General features: G+C 39.9%; 1 protein-coding gene across 2 annotated transcripts in view; it reads left to right on the forward strand.

The window, feature by feature from the left end:
* The window catches only part of TXNRD1 (thioredoxin reductase 1), a 97,954-nt gene that overhangs the window by 22,867 nt on the left and 54,452 nt on the right, over window positions 1-20,635 (forward strand). For both annotated transcript variants that reach the window (XM_081125474.1, XM_081125477.1), the window contains exon 3: window positions 4,744-4,804. In XM_081125474.1, coding sequence (XP_080981600.1) covers window positions 4,744-4,804 — 61 coding nt within the window. The remainder of the gene's footprint in view (window positions 1-4,743; window positions 4,805-20,635) is intronic.

A 20,635-nucleotide genomic window follows, 5' to 3' on the forward strand; every position in this document is an offset into this window, starting at 1 on the left:
GCTCAGGTGTAAACAACTGGATTTCCCCTTAGTATGGGGGTGGGGGTAGGTGTAACTTGCTGCAGAGTACTTGGGGAATGTTGATTTGAGAAAAAAAATACTGCCTGTGTCATCTTTTTCTGAGCCTTTGCAAAGTACTAGATGTTTCAGGCGGTCAGGGTCAGGGAAAGTTAGGGTGGGGGGGTTTTGCTGCTCTTTTAGTCATGTCTATAGGGAATATTTCTTAAGGAGCTGTTACTTGGGGCACTCTGAACTTTTGATAAATATCTCTTCATGCTCTGGTTTATTATGGGGAAAATGATTTCACAAAGAATCAAGTGTGCTTCCTACTTGGTTCTTCACCTTAGGTGATCAGAGGGAAAAGTTCAGTGGTCACTGTGATTTAACCTTAGCATGAAGGTGAGAGTTGAAAGACAAACCTGTTCTGGTGCTTTATAGGAAGGTTGAGGGAGTTTAAATGTCGCTGAAGTTTAGCTTTAAATTGTACTCAGGGTAGTTCTAGAACTAGACACGATGGACTTTTAGGTTAGCATAACTGGCCTTCTGTCCAGGATCACCTGTAGAGTAATTTATTAAGTTCCATCTCCTTTCAGCTTCTTTGTCTCTTGACTTACTTTCCAGCTCTCAGGGGGGTTTTATTTGGAAGCCTTTTTATTCTGGAAGTCTTACATAGAGAAAGGCTTTTTTGACTCTGTCTGTGTGTGTGCTATTTTTCCAAAAAGAAGAAAAAGGGAAGATGGGCACGCAGTGGGAACAGTTAAAGTAGGGAGAACCTTGCATTTGTTTCTCATTCAACATGCTTGTGTCATTGCCACCAAGGCCCCATCTCTCCTAATGTCTTACTGCAAAAAGATAGGAGACACAACTGCCATCACTAGGGGGTTTAGTCAAACTGAGAAGGCAGAACAGAATCTTAAAAAGAAAAAGACCTAGGATAACCCACTGTAAATTTTAAATGATGAGTATAAGTGATAGAGAATTTAGAAGGGGGCTGGGTATCAGGAATCTGAGGTATAATTCCTGGCCTCTGGGGGCTAATTATCTAGCTCTGGTGATCTTGTGCACTTTTAAAATTTTTTTGTTAATGCTCACACGAGTACATTTTTTCCATTGATCTTTTAGAGAGAGTGGAAGGGAGGGTGAGAGACAGAGAGAAACATTGATGTGAGAGAGACATATCAACTGGTTGCCTCCCACACCCACCCCAACCGGGGCTGGGAATCGAGCCTGTAACCGAAGTACGTGCCCTTGACCAGGAATTGAACTGGAACACTTCAGTCCACAGGCCAGTGCTCTAACCACTGAGCAAGACCAGCTAGGGTGATCGTGTCCAGTGTTGAGGTTCCTCTCCCTATTTGTTTAATCTTTAAAGTGAGGGGCTTGGACTAGTTGATTACTAGTTGATTTTTTTTTAGCTTTGAAACTATGTGGTTGTTCAATCTTTTCTGTTACCAAAAATGGTTAAGAGTTAGGACTCTGAAGTCAGAAGTTGGATCTTGGCTCTGTGACCTATTAGCCATGTGACCTTGATTAACTTATTTACCTGCTGGGCCTTAGTTTCCTTACCTAGTAAAATATGCATAAGAATAATACCTATCTCATAAGTTTGATTAAATTCTTTAATATTTCTAAAAGCCATACAACATGCCTGGCACATAGTGCTATGTAAGTGTTTGTTAAATAAAAGAACTCCTTGCTTTTTCTGTCTTCCTGTCAGGACCTAAAACCTTGGATGGTGGCCTTCCTTCCATCAATACAGAGGCTTGGCTAGATCGCAGTCTACAAATATCTGACTCTATCCCAAGTACAATTAGTCCTAGTAAGGAGGGGTTACTTTTTCTAGGCTAGCCTCTCCCTTCAGAGCTTCATGCCCATGATGGATAGTAAAAGGAACGCTGCAGTTAAAAGGGCTCAGTTCTCATTTCGTAAATCTGTTTCCTCAACAACAACATAAGGATGATACCATCTTCTCTACTAGCTGTTAAACACACAGCTTTATTATGAGGCCCAGATGATTTCAAATCTGCGTGAAACCACTCGGGAGCACTCAGTACACGCTTATATTAATAATAGCTACCACTTGAGTGCCTACTATGTGCCACACATGTTTTAGTCACTTATATTTTAAAAACACTTCTAGAGAATTGGACCATTCCAATTTGGATGCTGCTCTAGTTATGCAATGAAGGGTTGGGCTAGTGTGATCAGGATTGCTGCAAATGATAGGCGGTTAGGTCTCCTGTTCCCTGCAGATCTTTTCCACGGTAATGACTCATCCCTGCTACCTTATCCCTGAATTCTACTAGCTTCTTCATTTCTAGCTCTCCTCCTCGTCTCTGAAAAGGCAAAGCCTAGCCTTTTTCTTTTTCTGTTTTACTTAATTAAATGTACTCTGGGAATGATCAACTTTTCCTTAAAAATCTGTGGCAGGTGATTTGCATGCTTATTTTTATAAAAGTATAGTAGTTCTGGCAGTTTTATTTACTGTCATTATCTGAAAAATTCCTGGATATGCCAAGTCTTCTGGACAAACATCTTCTGGGTTTACCTTGATAAATACCAGTTCCTTAGCTTTTCCAAATACATAATATAAAAGCTATTTTCAGGTTTGTGCCAAGTGACATAAGTTAATTTTCAATATTTTTGGCTATGAAGGATAGTTAGGTGTCTCTCCTGGTAAAATTTTCTCCTGGTGATTTTCTTCTGTGGGGGTGTAGCTTATATACTTGGTTATTTACATTCTTTTTTTTTTTAAATGCCATTAACTAGAATTTCCCCAGGTTATTTCCTTCAGTTTTGGTTTTATCATCTCATTTAACAATTGTGATGTGAGTAAATGAGAATAGAGCAACTTAATTTATAATTGCTCTAATTAATTTGTATTTCTCTCTGGGATCAGTAATATAACTTGCATTAATTGAGAAATGCCCACAAAGAAATGAACTTCTGCATCAGGTTAGTTTCCCGCTTGTTACCTAGCACGTTACCATGTGCTTCTAATGCATCCTACTGCAAAGAAGAGGTTTTAAAGTACAAAGATAAACCCTCCCTACCCTTGCAGAAAATGTGGTATTTGTTTCTTACAAATATTTCAGTGGGAAGGAGGGTATGCAGTTGGAATTAGCAGATGATGTCTCGTTGCAGCTTACCTATTGCTTGATATGCAGATCTACTTCCACTTCTCAGTAAAGTGTCTATTATACAGGCAAAGTTCCATCCTCTAGTTTTCTTAGTAAGAACGTTCTAGAAGCTGGCACTTCTGATATCAAGACAGACAGATCTTGAATCTTGAATGGTGGAACCATGCTAAAGTTTAATCAGAGTTAAAATAACCTACAGAATGGTTTCTTGAAATGGGGTCATGTTTTCTCTGGAATCTAAAGAGTATGTTTTCTATATTCACATATTATCAGAGTTTGAGAATTGCTTTTAGGAGCTGCGTTTAGGACTTACTCTCTAAATCTGGAAAACTTGTGTGTGTGTTTGTAACAAACTGCAAATGGTTTATTTTTAAACCTGAGCGGCTAAGAAATCTAATGAGTCCATGATTTTATATGTGTATGAACTTACTTTTAGTCTTAGAAAATCAACATTGTAATATAAGTGGACTTTTATCCAGGTGGTGTCCCAGCTGTAGCTTTCCTGCCCAATTCCTTAAATTCCTCTACTCACCCCAGCATTCTTCAAAAGGATTACTGTTATTTTAAGTGCATGTTGCCAGAGGGAGCTGAGTTCAGACTGGGGCATAGGTACTGTCCAAAGGGAGTGTAAGAGGAAGGTGACCAAGGTGTGTGAATGCATTTGTTCTCTCATTTTTGTCAAAATGTTGTACTTGGTTCTATACCAATGATAGAAACCCTCCAGTGTACTTCTGTACAATGGGAAGCCTGCACGTTTAGTAGTTAGATTAGAGTGGGACAAGAGCACCTTCCTTTGATTGACCATTTCTGTGAACTCCAGGTTACTCTGGCCTTTTTCATTTTATTGTGTAAGCTGAAGGAATGTGGTTCTAAACTTTCCTATTAATGACAGACTGTGAATTGTATGTAAATGTCACTTTAAAGCCTCTTTTATTAGTAATTTAAATATTATTTTAGTGATCTAAATTTGGCAAAATTAACTCTTAACCTTCAAGTAAAATTTTGGCTTCTGTATAATCTTGAGCATACGACTTTTCCTCAGGATTGCAACATAATGTTTTGGAAACATTAAGTATTCCAGAGGCTTTTAAAACATGGTTAATATTAAATCAATTTTATAGTGGGGTTGACTGTGTCAATAAACATGTAAAATATATTTTATGAATCCATATGGGTGAATTAGAGAAAATAGAATAAAATCAAGAGACTTAAAATACCCTTTTTAAAAAAATTGACTTTTACGGAGAGAGGAAGAGGAACATCGGTGTGAGAGCAGTACATTGATTGGCTGCCTCCTGCACTCTCCTTACTGGGGACTGAGACCACCATCCAGGCGTGGGCCCTAGCTGGAAATCGAACCAGCAGCCTTTTGGTGCAGGGAGTGATGCCCAACCAACTGAGCCACTCTGGCCAGGGCTTAAGTACCCTTTTAAGTAGCATTACTATCAGCAGGAAGATTGTTGTGGGTTATGTGAAAATGAACTGGAAAGTTTCCAAGGAGAAGGCTGATTAAGGGGCAGTAACAGAGCTGGGTAAGCAACTCTTCTGTGGGCTGCTGCTGCTTCTCCTTGACATTCTCCCCTTGTTTCTCAACTTTTTCCAGGTAAAGAAGTTATTTAAATCGATGTGTGTTCCTTATTTTTTGCTCGAACTTGATCAGACAGGTAAGATTCTGTTTAATATGTAAATTGTATCTGCTGACTGTACGCTTTATGTAATTTATTTTGCCTGGCTTTTATTTTTCTTCCTTGAGGATTTTATTGTTTAGTGAGTTCTTACCACTTGACTCCTCTCTTTTTGCCATTTAGATGGGGCATTTTCCAGGGACAAATCATATTTACCTCTAATCTTTACGTAGTTTATAGCCTTGGTATAATTCTGAGTTTCCTGTTGTTGAAATCATTCTTCCCATTAACTTTGAGTCTAGTTACAGGGATAGCATTTGCTGGTTTTATGGTAACTTTATTATTTTTGCAAATTTGTCTCCTTTCTGGCAAACCATACCAAATAGTATTTGAATTAAATATAAATTGAGATGCAGTCAAAAATTGTGGAAAGGACATGCAAAGACCAGTAGGGATAAAGATCCACAAAAGGAACCACTGGGAAATAGTTGCATGTGGCTGGAAAGAAAGGTTGGTGGAATAAAACAGAAAGCCTCTTCCTAGAACATGGTGCTCATGTGTTTTGGTCATGCGCCAGAAAATCCCAAAGACTCATTCGTCAAACATTATTAGGAATCTGATCAAGTGCCTGGCATCATCATTTCTATAGGAAAAGTGCCCCCCCATCAGGAAGCATAGGTCATCTTCATGCCTGGTAGCTTGGGGAAGCAGAGTCCTGGGCATTTATAGTTTCAGCCCTGTCTCTAAAGGAATGAAACAGAAGAGACTCAGCTGGAGACACTCATGGTAATTGGGATTGAAAGCTCGTATCTAGGGTCAGGAGGAAGGTGGCAGTTGTGGGGCAGGAAACTATTATTTGATGCTTCTAAAGACAGATTGACCAACACAGAGAGACTCAGATAATAACTGCCACTTACTGAATCCCTGCTGTTTCATAGGGATGATGCTGGGTTTATGTACAATATTAATCCTCATAAGAACTCTACAAGGAAAATATTACCCATATTTTACAGATGAGGAAACCAAAACCCAGAGAAGTCACATAACTTTCCTAAAGTCATATAAGTAGTGGCTCCTTAATTTGGACACAAGCCTGTCTAATTCCAAAGTCTGTGTTTTTTCCCTAATGCCATATTGTGAGTCCTCTCTAGCATGACCTTTCTATTCCTCCATCGAGGAAGACTCTTGGCCCTAAACACTCCATAGTACATGGAAGGAAAATCTCAATTAAAATTTCACCTGGGCCAAAAAGTAGCCTTTTAAAAATGTAAGTTTTGCCAGGCCAGTATGGCTAAGTGGTTGAGCATCGACCTGTGATCCAGGAGATCACAGTTCGATTCCTGGTCAGGGCACATGCCCAGGTTTCGGGCTCGACCCTCAGCAGGGGGTGTTTAGGAGGCAACCGATCAATGACTCTCTCATCATTGATGTTTCTATCTCTCTCTATCCCTCTCCCTCCCTCTCTTTGAAATCAGTAAAGACATATTTTTTAAAAAGTAAATTTTCCTGGGAGAGTTAAGTCACTGGCAACTTGGTATGAATTAGAAAAAAGCCACAACAAGATGATTAAACTAAGAAGAGAAAGCAAATGAGCATGTCCATAGGATGGGAAACAAGGCAGGTAGCACTGGAAGCGGATGGGGAGGACGGAGGTGCCGAGTGCTTCTGGGCGTGAGTCCGCAGGCAGGTTGGTTGGCAAAGGTGCCAAAAGGTGAATGGGAGGTTGGTAAAGGCAAATGTCATGTACTTTTGAAACTTTAATTCTGGCAACATTAATCAGACAGGAAGCTCCTTTCCATTACTGTAGAAGTGGCCACAGGTCTATAGATCACGGCTGAGAGCCCCCCCTCAGCCCTTGCTAAAGTCCTGCCTGAGAAACTGGAAGTATGTGAGTTGGGATAGGATTGATTAAGCCAGCTTCTGTAGTTGAAGGACGGCAGCCTCTGGCTAGTTGAGGAGCTGGTGGTCCTCTGTGTCCTCACCTGCTGCTTCACCACATAAGAAACTATCATCCTTCTCCTGCTCACTGACAGTCTGGGACTTGGGCAGCTTGCAGAAACCAATCAGGATTTACAGAGTGCGGCAGCATTCTCAGAATGTGGTCTGCAGACCCCTGGAGGTGCCTGAGGCCTTTCCGGGGCCCTCAAGTTCAAAACTGTTTCATGATCATGTTAAGATGCTGTTTACACCGTTGAGCCTTTCGCTGATAGTGCAGAAGTGGTGGTGGGTACAACTGCTGGTGTCTAAGAAGAATCTAAGTGGGGACATCAAACTAGACTAGTGTATATTGTAGGCTTCACTACCACACACTCACAGTAAAAGAAAATGTCAGTTTTACTCAAGGCTGTTCTCATTAGGTCGTACAGGTTATTAACTTTACTAAGTCTCAACCCTTTGAGTATACCTATTTGTAACAGGTATGTCACGAGGGAGTATGCATAGAGTGTTTTTGCTATTTGAAGTATGATGGTGTCTCGAGGAAAAGCACTTGTGCAATTAGTGGTTGGAGTTGCCAACTGAACAAGCTGCTTTTTTCATGGAACACCGTATATACTTGAAGGAATGACTGAGTCAGACTCCGGTTATTCAGACTTGGGTATTTGGAAGACATTTCCCCCAAATGTATAACGTGGATCTATCACTTCAAGGAAAACAACTGACAGCATTTGTTGCCAATGATAAAGTTTGAGTTTTCAGGTGAAAATTAGAATTTTGGAAGTTGTATCTGCCATGTGAGTTTGATAGCTTACTTAAAAGACTTTTCTGATAAGGTTGGTGGCAATATTTATGAGTATAATTTTTTTTGATGTTGTATACTGAAATATGTCAATATTTGGAAGATCTGCATAATTTAGTGATTGGATATTTTCTGAATCATCAATGTATGATCTTACAAAATCATTCATGGGTAAAAGAGCCATACAAAGTGTAAGATGGACCAATGGACTTAATGGGATAGAGTATGAAAACCTCCTTCACATGGTTTTAGAGTCCACAGTGCAGTTAACCTTTAATCAACTACTACTTGTTGAGTTTTGGTGTCGTATCAATGAAGAATATCCATAATCATCTGAAAAATCTATTAAGTATTTCTCCTTTTCTCCAGCTACTTGTGTTTGTGACTCAGGGTTTTCATCATATACCTCTACCAAAACAAAGTATGTCACAACATGTCACATTCTCATATTAAGAAGCAAATATGAGAATCTAGCTCTTATATTAAACCAGACACTAAAAAACTTATAAAAATGTAAAGTAATGCCAACCTTTTCACTATATATTTTTGAAAATATAGTTATTTTTAACTAAAGTATGTTATGTAGACATGTAATGGGTTTATTATCGTTCATTTTAAGAGAATTAGTAAATAAATATTTTTAAATGTTTCAGTTTTAACTTCTAATATGATAAATATTAATATCTATGACCCATATAAACAAAAGTTATTTGGGGTCCTCCTCAATAATTATTTAAGAGTGTAAAGGGGTCCTGACACCAAAAGTTTGATATCTCAGGTTTTAGGGCAAGTAGGAAGTGTGAGTGTTATTAACCCAAGCACTTGGGACTCTGCGAGATTTACTTGTCTAAGCCTAGGAGGAACACTGTCCAACATGCACAGGGCCTCACACAGGAGAGATGTATGATCTGGTCCATGTCTTCTAGAAGGTTTTAATTTTGGGACTGGAATTGCTGATGTGGTCTCTAAGTGCTGGTTTCATGAATGAACAGCTTCTCATCTGTTTCTGCTGGGCTCCATGAAGATCCCTTCACAGGCCTGATTTTTATACTGGCCTTGCTACCTAATCTCCCCAGTGCCTAGATCTTAGATTCTCAAAGAGCCAGACAGTCAGTTGATAGGGGTATCTGGTATAGAATCAAGTGGGTGCATTTATTCATCCAGCATGGTTACTGAGTGCTTGCTGTGTGCTAGGCTCTACTAAGCACTGGAAACAGAGTAGGGAACTAGGCTTGTATGCTTTCTACTCTTATGGAATTAGGCTTGCCTTTTTTTTTGCCACAGGAAATCCCCTTTCCTTTCCTTTTGAGTTGGGGACTGTGGCAGCCAGTACAATGTGGCTCCTAACTGGATTGGTAATGGAGTGCCGGCAGTGATTCCTGAGTTTGTGGTAGTATCACCGCAGGAAATCAAGAAGGGAAGCTGTGCCACCAGGGACCCTCCCCACCAACCTGACATTTTCCTCTTCCTCCTTTTGGGCTGTATGTTAGACCACTCTATATAAATTAAGGTTATTACTTGAAAACAACCATCAAGATCAACTCAGATCTACAAAGTTTGGTATTGGAGAGAGGAGCTGAGCACCCGGAAGGCAAGGTATTAGCATGTGTGTGGGCAGTGGTAATAATCGTGCATGCTGTCTTCCCTGTGCCCGAAGCTCATGCATGTTCTCCTGCGCAACCTTCAGAGTACATCAGTGAGGCAGGTTGTGACATCACCTTCTTATGATGAAGAAACAAAGTATAGAAAAGTATTAATGTGGAGGATAGTTGACCTGCTAGTAAGCCCATTGGTAATTCTTGGTCCCTCCCTGTGCTTCCTCAGAACCTTTCAGGCCTCACCCCGCCTGCCTTATGTATGATGCTCATGATACTATGATAAGTGTTCCTGGATGTGACGGCGGCTGTTGTCACCGGAGGTTGTGCAACCTGCCGCCATGCCAGCTGCACCGTAACTACCCCTGTGGATGAGCTGCCACTCACAGGGCCTGTTGATATATGAAGCCTTGTATCTTGGCTTCAGGTACCTGCCCAGTGGTTTTAATCTGAGGAACAGACTCAGTATAATCATCTTAATTTGGTCTGGCAGCTGCTGCCATTCTTCAGCTATCACTGTGGAAAACAGTATAAGGTTTGAGAGGACTTGTGTAACAGTTTGCCAGAAGTGTGTATCTGGATGCCCTGTGTCACTAGCATGGGGTTCTGATGAGCGTCAGCTTTGCTCCCTGGCTGCTTATAGATTGCATGGCTTTAATGCCTTCAGCAAGAGGACAGAATCTAACATTTGAATTTCTTTTTTTATATGCCAGTGTTTCACACCTCTCACTTAATCTCACAATGACTTTGTGAGTTGCTGGATTTAATTCTGTTTTACAAGTAAGGAAGCAGATGCTCAGCATTTTAGTAACTTGCTCCGTGTGGCTACGTCAAGCCCAGGGCTGCCTGTGTCTCAGTCCTCTTTCCTTAACAAATAAAAGCCCCTCAATGCACAGGTACCTCAGGCTAGCTCACATTTCACCACTTTGATATTGATGCGTAGCCGTTCAACAGATGTTTTTGGGGCACCGATTTTATGTGCCAAGCCCTGGCAAGAGAAAAAGATGGATAAGGCACAGTCTCACTCTTTAAGTTCATCCTACTTGTTTGTGTTTGCTGCCTTCTAATTTCAGTGTGATCAGCTATCTGGAAAGGCTATCAGATCACAGAGCAGCTGTGATAGGATATTGGATAGGTGTTTTCCTGGTGGGAAAAAAGCAAGGAATTCATGGCTGTAAAGAAAAGCAAATTAGAAAACATCATGGCTTGTTCATTTAGAGTGAATCTAGAGAGGAGTGTGTGGCAGAGAGAGTGATGAGAGAGAAAAGCGGACAAGTAAAGAGGCTTTTCCTGTAGCAAGTAGGGATCCATGGGAGGTCGTTCTGTTTATTTTGTGAATTAGGCTTAAAATATTCTTTAAGCATTTTGGTTTTGCCTGTAAAAATGTTTAGAAAATTTGAAGACTGTGGTACAATACAATACAAAAATCACATATAGTTACATTCAGAGATAACCACTATTAATATTTTTGTGTATCTTTTATATATCCTGTGTTATAATTTATTTAATAAATATTTTGCATGTTATTAAAGTTCTTAATAATTTACTAAGTTGCTATAAAATATTCCGTATATTTACTTGACCACTTCACTATGGTTGGACAAATAGTGTTTTGCCAAATTTTTTGCTGTTATGGAATAGCAGGTTAAAAATACTTTTCTTTGTACATAAAGTTTTTGCTGTATTTAGAATTTTTTCTTAGGATAGATTACTGGAATGAATTTCTAGGTTAGAATGTGAAGATTTCTCAGGTTATAGAGCCTTTTAAGTGATGTGTACTAATTGATAACCCCGTAAGCTCAATGAAGTTTTAAGAAATAATAATTGGTTTTCAAAAATTATTGTTTGCCAATTTGAGAGGTAAAAGAGTCTTTATTTTAATTTGTATTTCTTTGATTATTAATGAGGCAAAATTTTTCTATATGTTGTATTACATTATCTGAATTGTATCGTATTTATTGTAATTCATTATCTGAATTGTCTGTTCATGTTCCTCATGGAATAATAATGGCAGGAAGCCCTGACATGGCAATTGCTATGAGCCATTGCTCTAAGCACTTAGGTGCTAACTAATTTAACCATATGTTCTGTGAGATTATATTCATAGATGAGGAAATGAGGCACAGAGAGCTTAGATAACTTGCTCAATGTTGTACAACCAGTGGCAGAGCTGGAACTTGAAACTAGGGCATCTGGCTCCAAAGGCCAGGACCTTAATGTTGAATTACTCTCTGATTTAACCTGTTTCCGATCTTGCTGGTTATGGGGCTCCCCTCTAAAACCCCCCTCCCAGGCTGCTTTATATACCCGTGTTAGTGCTTTTTGTGGAAATAACCACCGCACTGATTGGACCTCTAATGTGTGCTTTGCTCTTTTATAAACGGTATATCATGGGTATGGAAACCAGTAATCACTGTGTGGATCCTTATGTAGCATTGACGTAAGGATCCATACATATATACCACTATGTAAGTAAATGTCTGTTTCGGAATGAATGCAAGGAGGGTAGGGAAGTTTATTATCCATTTAAGAAAACAACTCACCCATTTTATAAAAGGATTTCTCTTAAATAGAAAGTAGAAAATAAGTTTTATATCATGCAGACCTGGGTTCAAATCCATACCAGGTAAGATAGTGTTACTCCTCTGTTTGAGTTGTTAGGATTAAATAAGATAATGTTTGTAATGCATCTAACATAGTGTTTAATTTCCTCTTCCCAATGTACTTAAATATAAAAAAAGATTGATTTAAATTAAGCTTTTTATAAGACAAGATAAATCTCTTTTTAATTGCTAGATATACATTCTAGTATATCCAGTATATTGTTGATTCTTTTCATTCTTTCAACAAATCTTGGAGGACCTGCTCTTACACATAAATGTATCACCTTCACTAGTCATAGTCACCACAAGCAGAGGGCTCTTGGCTCCTCTGAGCCTTTGTTTCCTCATCTATAAAGTGGGAATCTAATGAGGGTGGATGTAAAGTGCTGGTACTGTTCCTGACATGTACTCAGTGCTCAGTTGTAGCTACTAACACAGGTAATATTATGCTGCCATTAAAAATGATTCACATAGAATTTTTAATAGCATGGGGGAATTTTCTGTAATAATGTTTATTTAAGAAAACAAAGAAGCCCTGGCCGGTGTGGCTCAGTTGGTTGAACACTGTCCTGTGTACAGAAAGGTAGCCAGTTGAATTCTCGGTCAGAGCACATGCCCAGCTTGTGTGGATTCGATCCCCAGTCGGGGTGTGCAGGAGGCAGCCAATGGATATTTCTTTCTCACATTGAAGTTTCTCTCTCTCCCCCTTCCGCTCTCTCTAGAAATCAGTAAGGAACATATTTAAAAAAAAAACACAAAGAGCTTACCAAATAAAAATAAAGACAATATTTCAAAAAATAAAAAGCAAATTATGTTAAAAAACTCCAAAGAGCTTAAACTAGTTTTTGTAGAATAGTCACATCTTGCTTTAAAAAGCAAAGGAAAAGGACCAGAAGGAAAGAAATGAAATACAAATAATCACTCAAATATTTGTGCATCTGTCTTGCCAGGGTAGTGGGTCCCAAGGGAATGCAGGTGACTCAGATCCGGCTCTTCCTTCGGGGAGTCTTAGTGCGGAGACCAATGATCACAGTCCCGTGCAGGGTGAAGGAGAGGAAGCTGGCAAGCGCTCTGCTTTGGTTTCTGCCTGAAGAAAGGAGGGTGGCAGGTACCATCCAGGGAGACAGGAGACAGGAGTTAGAGCAGGGAAGATGACGAATTTGGTTTTGGACACCTTGTGATTGTCCAGTGTGGATCTGTGGGCTGGTGAGTACCTAGCTCTGGGTGAGTGGGAGGTTTACTCTGTAGGTGAGGTCTGAGCTGTGGGAACGAGCAAGAGCTCTTAGGGAGTCTGTGGGGTGCAACAGGAGCCTTAGATTTTGATAGTACCCAGATGGTGAGCCTCTGAATGACTTTTTCTTCCTTTACTTTATTTCTTTATTTATAATTTCCTATATGTAAATATAAGTGTTCCCTTTAACATAATGTAAAGTGTTTTAGTTAGGATTAGGTCTGGCCACTCATGACAGCAAACCCAAAATAACAGTGGCTTAAACTGGATATAAGCTTATTTCTCTCTCACCTAAAAGACGTCTAGAGAGAGATAGTCTGTCCAGGGCTTTCATCATACTCTAAGTGTTAGGTCCAATGTTGAGTCCTCGTATTTTCATGATCCACAGCTCTCAGCATTTGTCTTCCACCTTATGTTCCAAGATGGGTACCCAGACTCCAGCCACCAGTTAGAAGAAGGATTGAAGGAGAGCATGTCCTTTCCATTTCAGAACATTTTCCAGAAGTTGCACATGAGTTTGCTTACATCCTATTGGCCAGAATTTAGTCATTTGGAGATATATATGCTGAAAGGAGTCTGGGAAGTGAAGTTTTTATTTTGGAAAGTTATGTGCGCACTGAAAATAAGAGGTCAGTTAATGATGCTAATCATATCTTGATTTGCCTATGGAAGAGCTGAGGTTGCTTCATCTAAAGGGATTAGTACAATAATTTTCATATAAACCATACACTTATTCCCTATTTAAATCATAAGTATAGGGCACCATAATATGGTCATTATATGATGGCAGTGAGGTGGAAAATTGTTTATCTACTTAGTAAGGCCAATGACTGAACACTAACCTAGAGCCCTAGTAAACTCACTTAATGGTTAATATTAAACCCTATCAAGGAGAGTAGGAGATAGTCCAGCTTTTTTCATTGCAAGGCAGTTTCAAAAGAGTTCTTGACATTATTGAAAGATTAAATAAGCACTGTAAATCTGTAGATAAAGGAGTTCAGAGATATTTTGGTGGGGAGCTACAATGTTCTTTCTCCTCTATCTTTAAAGTGGAAAAGTTGGTCTTAATATATAAATAAGACATAGGTCACTCTTAGTTCAAATCAGGGTCTAGAGTATTAGTTGCCAGCCAGAAGACCCAAGGCTCCTTCAGGCTCAGCTCCACGAGATAACCACAGCCCTCCTCCAATGACTGGCAGTCATCAACTATCTTGGGATTCTGGAATTTTGGCTCCTGGAGAAATTAGAAGGGGATGTTCCTTTCAATATCAACTACTCTCAAATAGGGTTTAAGAATTTAGAGGTTAATAATAATAAGCTATGTGTCACTTCTTTCATCTGTTTATCACTATTAATACACATCGTCTTTGGTTGGTGGTGAGGGTGGCTGATCTCGTTTTATAAGATGAGACATCTGAGAGTTTACTGCAGTAGAGCCTGTACCTCCTGAAGCTCTGCTGGCCAGAGGTTTGCTACATTAAAATGTTTTCTTTCCTCTAGAATTGAAATCTTGACTGAGTGCCTACTATGGGAAAGGCACTGGGCCATTTACTGGGGATACAAAGACCAGCCCCTCAAGTGATAAATAGTGTGGTGGAGAGAGAAGAGCATGAGGGCGTAAATCCCAGACTAGCTGTCAGCCCTTGAGTTTGCTCATCTGCAAATGGAGATGGTAATACATATCCCAAAGGCTTGTTGAGATGACTCATGAGAATGTAAAGCTCCTGGCACACAGGTGCTTAATAAGTGGCAGTTCTAAGGTTGGCAGACATGGAAACAGCATTGCTGTAGCTTGGTGTAAGAAATAAAACAGTGACTAGTTATATGTTTGCTCAGAGGCTTCACAGAAATCATGGTTCCCCAAGCAGAATTTTAAAGTTTTCAGGGTAGATGTTTCATGGATAAAGTATGCCCTGGTCATTGCCAGAAAGTTAATGCTTCTTTTTTGGCCTTAAAGCATGTTGCTTTTACTTCTTTTTAGCCTGTGCCTCACTACATACACCTTTGAATTGTAAGACAAAGAGTGGATTTAGAGATAGACACACCTGGATTTATATTGCAAGTCTAACACGCCTGCTTTGTGAACTTTGGCAAGCTTGTTCCCTTCCTGGAATTTCAGTTTGTAATTTTATAATATGGGTATAATACTTGGATGATTTTGAGGCTTAACTGAGAATGTAGGGAAAAGAGCCAGATCCCTAGCTGCTTTGTGAACCCCAAACTGAATCTAACATAGATTTATAGTTTCATCTCCTTATGCTTCTGTATCCCATGCAGCATCACACAGTTATCTTTCCTTCTGCTGTATCTTTGTACATATTGCTCCCTAGAAAAAAAATCTGTTCAAGAGGTAGAACAGCATTGTGGTAAGAGCCAAGGGCTGAGCGTCAGTCAGCTCTGTCAATTATTAGCTAGGTGACCAAGGGCAAGATAATTATCCTCTCTATCCCTCAGTTGTTTTTTCAGCCATAAAATGGGAAAAATAATAGTATCTCACTCATTGGATTGTTGTGAAGATTAAATGAGCCATGTAAAGACCCAGACTTATGCCTCATACATAATAAGCAGTGACAAATTCTTAGGCATCACTTCTACTCCCATTACTACTACCTTCATTATTCCTCAAGATATGGTTCCCTTATAGATATCACTTGCTTTTTGAAGGCCTTCCCCAGCTTTCCCACACTGTTATTTGCTTCCCCTCTGTGAAGTTGATGTGCCACCATATTTGAGCACCACTATATTCCAGGCATGTTCATAGGCATATTGCAGATGTTATTTTACTCAGGCCACCCAGTATGTTCTCATTTATTACCCCAGCTACCCTCTGGGGTAGAGCAAATTGTTAAAGATCAAATTCACCTTTAAAGGAAGACTGAGAACTTTTGACAGTTGCCATATAAAGTCGTTTTTCCTCTTTGAAAAAAGATGTGATCCACAAATTAACTAATAAGATCCCATTTTACAGATTGAATCTTTCAATAAATATTTATTGAGCAATTACTATATGTGGACCCTGTATTACGTTCTGGGAACATGGTGAGCATAAATAACCCTGGTCCCTGCCCACATGTGGCTATTTATATTTAAATTAATTAAACAAATAACATAAAAACTTCTGGGCTGCACTTGAACTAGCCATATTTTAAGTGCTGAATAGTCACATGTGGTGAGTGGCTATTGGGTCGGATAGTGTTGGTATAGAACATTTCTTTCTTTTTTTTCTTTTTTTATATATATAGAGCATTTTTATCATCACAGAAAGTTCTAGTGAACTGTGCTATTCTAGATGTGGAGGCTGACATTGATAAAATAATTATAAATAAATGTATACTTGCAACTGTGGTATAGGCTAAGCAGAAAGAATACATGGTAACACGGGAACATTTCATAAGGGGATTTGACCTATGTGACGGCTTCCTCAAGGAAGGCACATTTGAACTAAGATTTGATGAATGATGGGGAGTTAGCAAAGCCCTGTGGTTTGGTAATTAAAGGGATTTAAAAAGGACTTAGGGCTGGGGTGTAGAGATCCAAAGAGGTTTGGGTGGGATGAAGAGGTAGAGGGTCCACAGAGGGGCTTGTAGTAGGAGGGTGCAGAGCTGAGAGGCTGACAACTTGATAACATGGTTCTCTGATCAGTGATAGAATCTAGACGTGACTTCCAAGTCTGTGTTGCACATTAGATGTGCATTCCAAGGACTTTGCTTCTGTAAGGATCTCCTCTTCCTCCTTTCCTCTTTGGAAATTGCCAAATTTCCCCCTACTGGATCATTCCTTCAGCATAAAACCATGCTATAATAATTTCCTTCTCAGGCAAAACAAAAACAACAAAATACCTTCCTTGATCCTACATCCCTCCTCAGCCGTTTTCCCACTTTCCCACTTTGTTTATAGCAAAACTTCTCCAAAGAGTTGGCTATCAGTACTACCTCCACTTTCTCATTTTCTGTTTCTTGTTGAAGCTCCTCTAGTTAGACTTTCTTTCTCCCTATCATTTTCATAAAAATCAGCAGTGACTTCCCTGGCTCAGTCCTTATTTTGCAGGATTTCTTGGCAGCACTGGATAGAGTTGATCTTCCTCATTTTTGGAGCATTTCTTCATCGGCTTCTGAGATACCACATTCTCTTGTTTTTTTTCCTACCTCCCTTCAGCTCCTTCTCAAGCTCCTTTGCTGGACTCTTCTCATTTGTACTTTGCCAGGGCTCAGTCCTAGACTGTCTTTATTTTTCTAAATATATTAATTCCCTGAGTAATTTAATCTAGTACCATGATATGATGATTCATCTTATATGTCAAGTTGGTGCCGAGATTTTTTGTCAAACACTGGTTTAGATGTTGCTATTAAGGTGTTTTGTGATGTGATTAATGTTGAAATCAGTAGACTTTGAGTAAACCAGATTCCTCTCCATAATGTGAGTGGGCTTCATCCGATCAGTTGTAGGCCTTGCAGATGAAAAAGGGGCCACACACTCAACCCAACAAGCTCAGGAGAGGCTTGCATGGTAGACTTTACAAACTCAGAAACTGAAAGTAACCACATAAGATGGTCTGAACATAAAAATTCCTAACTAAAGGTGAGTCATGGAGGGTAGTCGCTTCGTAGGCCAGTAGATTCCTTAACAAAAGCCCATCTTTAAAAAAAGTGAGTCTGCCTATTTTCATTTTGCATCTAAAATAATATACCTTTGGACTGTCAGAGTAATCCCCCTTTTCCAGACCCCTCAGGGCACAATCTTCCATCAGAGCATGAGACCACAGAACACCTCACTATTATGTTGTTGCCCAAATACCATCTCTATGTGCGTAAATGTTAACTATCCTGTACCCATCAATGTAAAAGAAGTATGTCTCTCTCTGTTTTACTCTTTCCTCAATCTCAGAGATTTGTTTTCTCTCACCTCCCTAACCTACCATCGGTGGATTTCATGTAACTCCCCTTAGGTCTTCTCCTTTGGTTCTAGTATATAAAATAAGCTGTAAAACTGCCATTTTCCAGAGAATTTTCTCAATCTGTTGAGATTTTGCTTCCCAGCAATTGCTGTCAGTTGGCTCAAATAAACTCCTATAGGACTTTTTCTTAGGCTGGATGTTCTTTCGTTGACAGCCTTAAGAAAAAAGATTGAGGTCTTCAGAAGAGGAAGAAATTGTACCTCCAGACTGCCTTCAGACTCAAGATTACAGTGTTAAGACTGCTGGAATTTCCAGCCTGCTGTCCTGTCCTATAGGTTTCTGACTTGCCAGCTCCACAATACTATGAGCCAATTTTAAAAAATAAATCTCTATCTATAGGTATATCTTACTGGTTCTATTTTAATGGATAACCCTGACTAATATACATGGCATTAAATATCTTTTTTCATTTGACTCTCAAATTTTTATTTCTAGCCCTGACTTCTCCCCTGAACCCCAGATACCAACTGCCTATTCAGCATCTCCATTTGGATAACCATAGATTTCTCAAACCACATTATGGATTTGTCCCAACCAACTGCTTTCTATTTCTCCCATTTCCATATTTCCTCACCACTGAATGTTCCCCCTTTTCATTAAAGAGTGCCCCCTTTACCCAGTTGCCAAGGCCAAAACTCTGGAGTCATCATTAATTCTTCTCTCTCTCTTTTTTTACATCCCTCATTCCATCCATCTGCAAAACTTACCTTTACCTTCAGATAATATATCTTCTCACCTCACTAATCCAAGCCCTCATCATCTCTAGCTTGGATCACCCCTGTAACTTCCTAACTGGTCTTTGTTCTTCCACTCTAAGTCTCAACCCCCCTTATGCAGTTCTCCACATAGCAAAGCAGTGCTTTTGAGATACAAAATAGATCAGTCCTTTCTCATGACACTTTTGCTTCTTGTCACATTTAGAATGAAATCTAAAGTTATAAATATGGCCTTTGGGATCGGACCCCTGGCTACTCCTCTGATCTCACTGTCTACCACTTTCTTCCTCGCTCATTGAGCTTTAGACACATTGGTTCCCTTGCAGATCTTTGGACAAATCAAGTAGGCTCCCAGCTTAGGACTTTAGTACTTTCTGTTTCCTCTGCTTGGAAAGATCCCCTCAATGCTTTTATGACTTCCTCCTTCATTTTACTCTGGTCTCTGCTCAAGCACCATATTCTTAGATCTTTCTTGGCCTCTGCCAGAAGGAAAAAATTCTCCTCTACTCTTGTAGGTTCTTCTAGCTGATTTAAGAATGAAATTGAGGTGAGACAAGTTAATTGGAGAAAATCAAGTTTAATTCATATGTACAGGGGCCCCATAAAAATTGAGGCCCAAAGACAATGAGGCAATTGACAATGGCTTATATGCCATTCAAGCTAAAGAGAAGGGGTAGGCATCTGGGACTTCACATGGAGATGGAAAAACAAATGTCTGGTAAAGAAATGTTTGCTATGCCATGCAAAGACAGTGGGACACAGGGAGTACAAGCAGGCTTTGCTAAGTTTCACCCAGCCCTCCACACTTCATATTCTTTGCAGTTATCTCTGGTGATAGCTCTTCTTTCTGGAACAGGCTCTCTATCTAAAATTTTTTAGGCAGTTAAGGGGGAGGTAAAAAGCTTTTTCTGAGCCTGTTTCTTAAAAATAATCAGCCTAAAATAAATCTCATGCCAAGGAAACATATATTGGGATGACAAAGTCCTGCTCCCCTACATTTCCCTACCCTGCTTTATTCTTCTTCAGGGTACAAAGCATTCTTCCTCCCATATTTTTCTGTGAAGGGGAGCAAAGAAATGGGGTGGTAACTATGAGGGTTGGAGTACATGGGATCATGGGAGGCTTTTTTTTAAAAAATATGTTTTGCCATGGCCAGTTTGGCTCAGTAGTTAGAGCATTGGCCTGCAGACTGAAGGGTCTCAGGTTCAGTTCTGGCCAAGGTCACTGACCTCGATTGCAGGCTTGATCCCTGGCTCCGGTCAGGATGTGTGCAGGAGGCAACCAATTGATATGTCTCACATCGATGTCTTTCTTTCTCTCTCTCTCTCTCCCCCCCTTCCACTCTCTCTGAAAAGCAATGGAATAAGTATCCTCAGTGAGGATTAAAATATATATATATATATGTTTTTATTGATTTCAGAGAGAGGAAGGGAGAGGGAGAGAGCAATAGAAACATCAATGATGAGAGTCCTTGATCAGCTGCCCCCCGAACGCCCCCTACTGGGGGTCAAGCACACAACCTGGGCATGTGCCCTGATGGGGAATCCAACCGTGACCTCCTGGTTCATGGGTTGACACTCAACCACTGAGCCATACTGGCAGGTCATGGGAGGCTTTTTTTAAAATGGGAAAACTACAGTGTTGTTTGTATGGTGATGGGAATGACCAGGTAGAGAACAAGAAATTGATGATGCCAGAGAGGGAGGCTAATTTCAGAATTGAAGTTATTGAAGATTGAGAAGGCAAGGAAAGATAAGAATCCACACACAAGTGAAGGTGGCCTTCATTGAAACAGGAGTGATGGAAGGGAATATAGCAGCTTGGCGGCTGAGAGGGAAATAGGAGGGAGTTCTGTCTAGTCGATTCTATTTTCTTAAAGTAGAAAGCAGGTTATAAGCCAATGGCAAGCTGTAGGTGTATCAGAGGTTTGAGAAAAGAGGAATAAGTATGTTATAGTCACTTTGGAAACGGAAAACAAATATACCAGAGATGCAAAGGCTTGCTGAGCAGCATTTGGACACATTGAGGTTTGTG

Source organism: Miniopterus schreibersii (genome assembly GCF_964146895.1).
Source record: "Miniopterus schreibersii genome assembly, chromosome: 2".
NCBI lineage: Eukaryota > Metazoa > Chordata > Mammalia > Chiroptera > Miniopteridae > Miniopterus > Miniopterus schreibersii.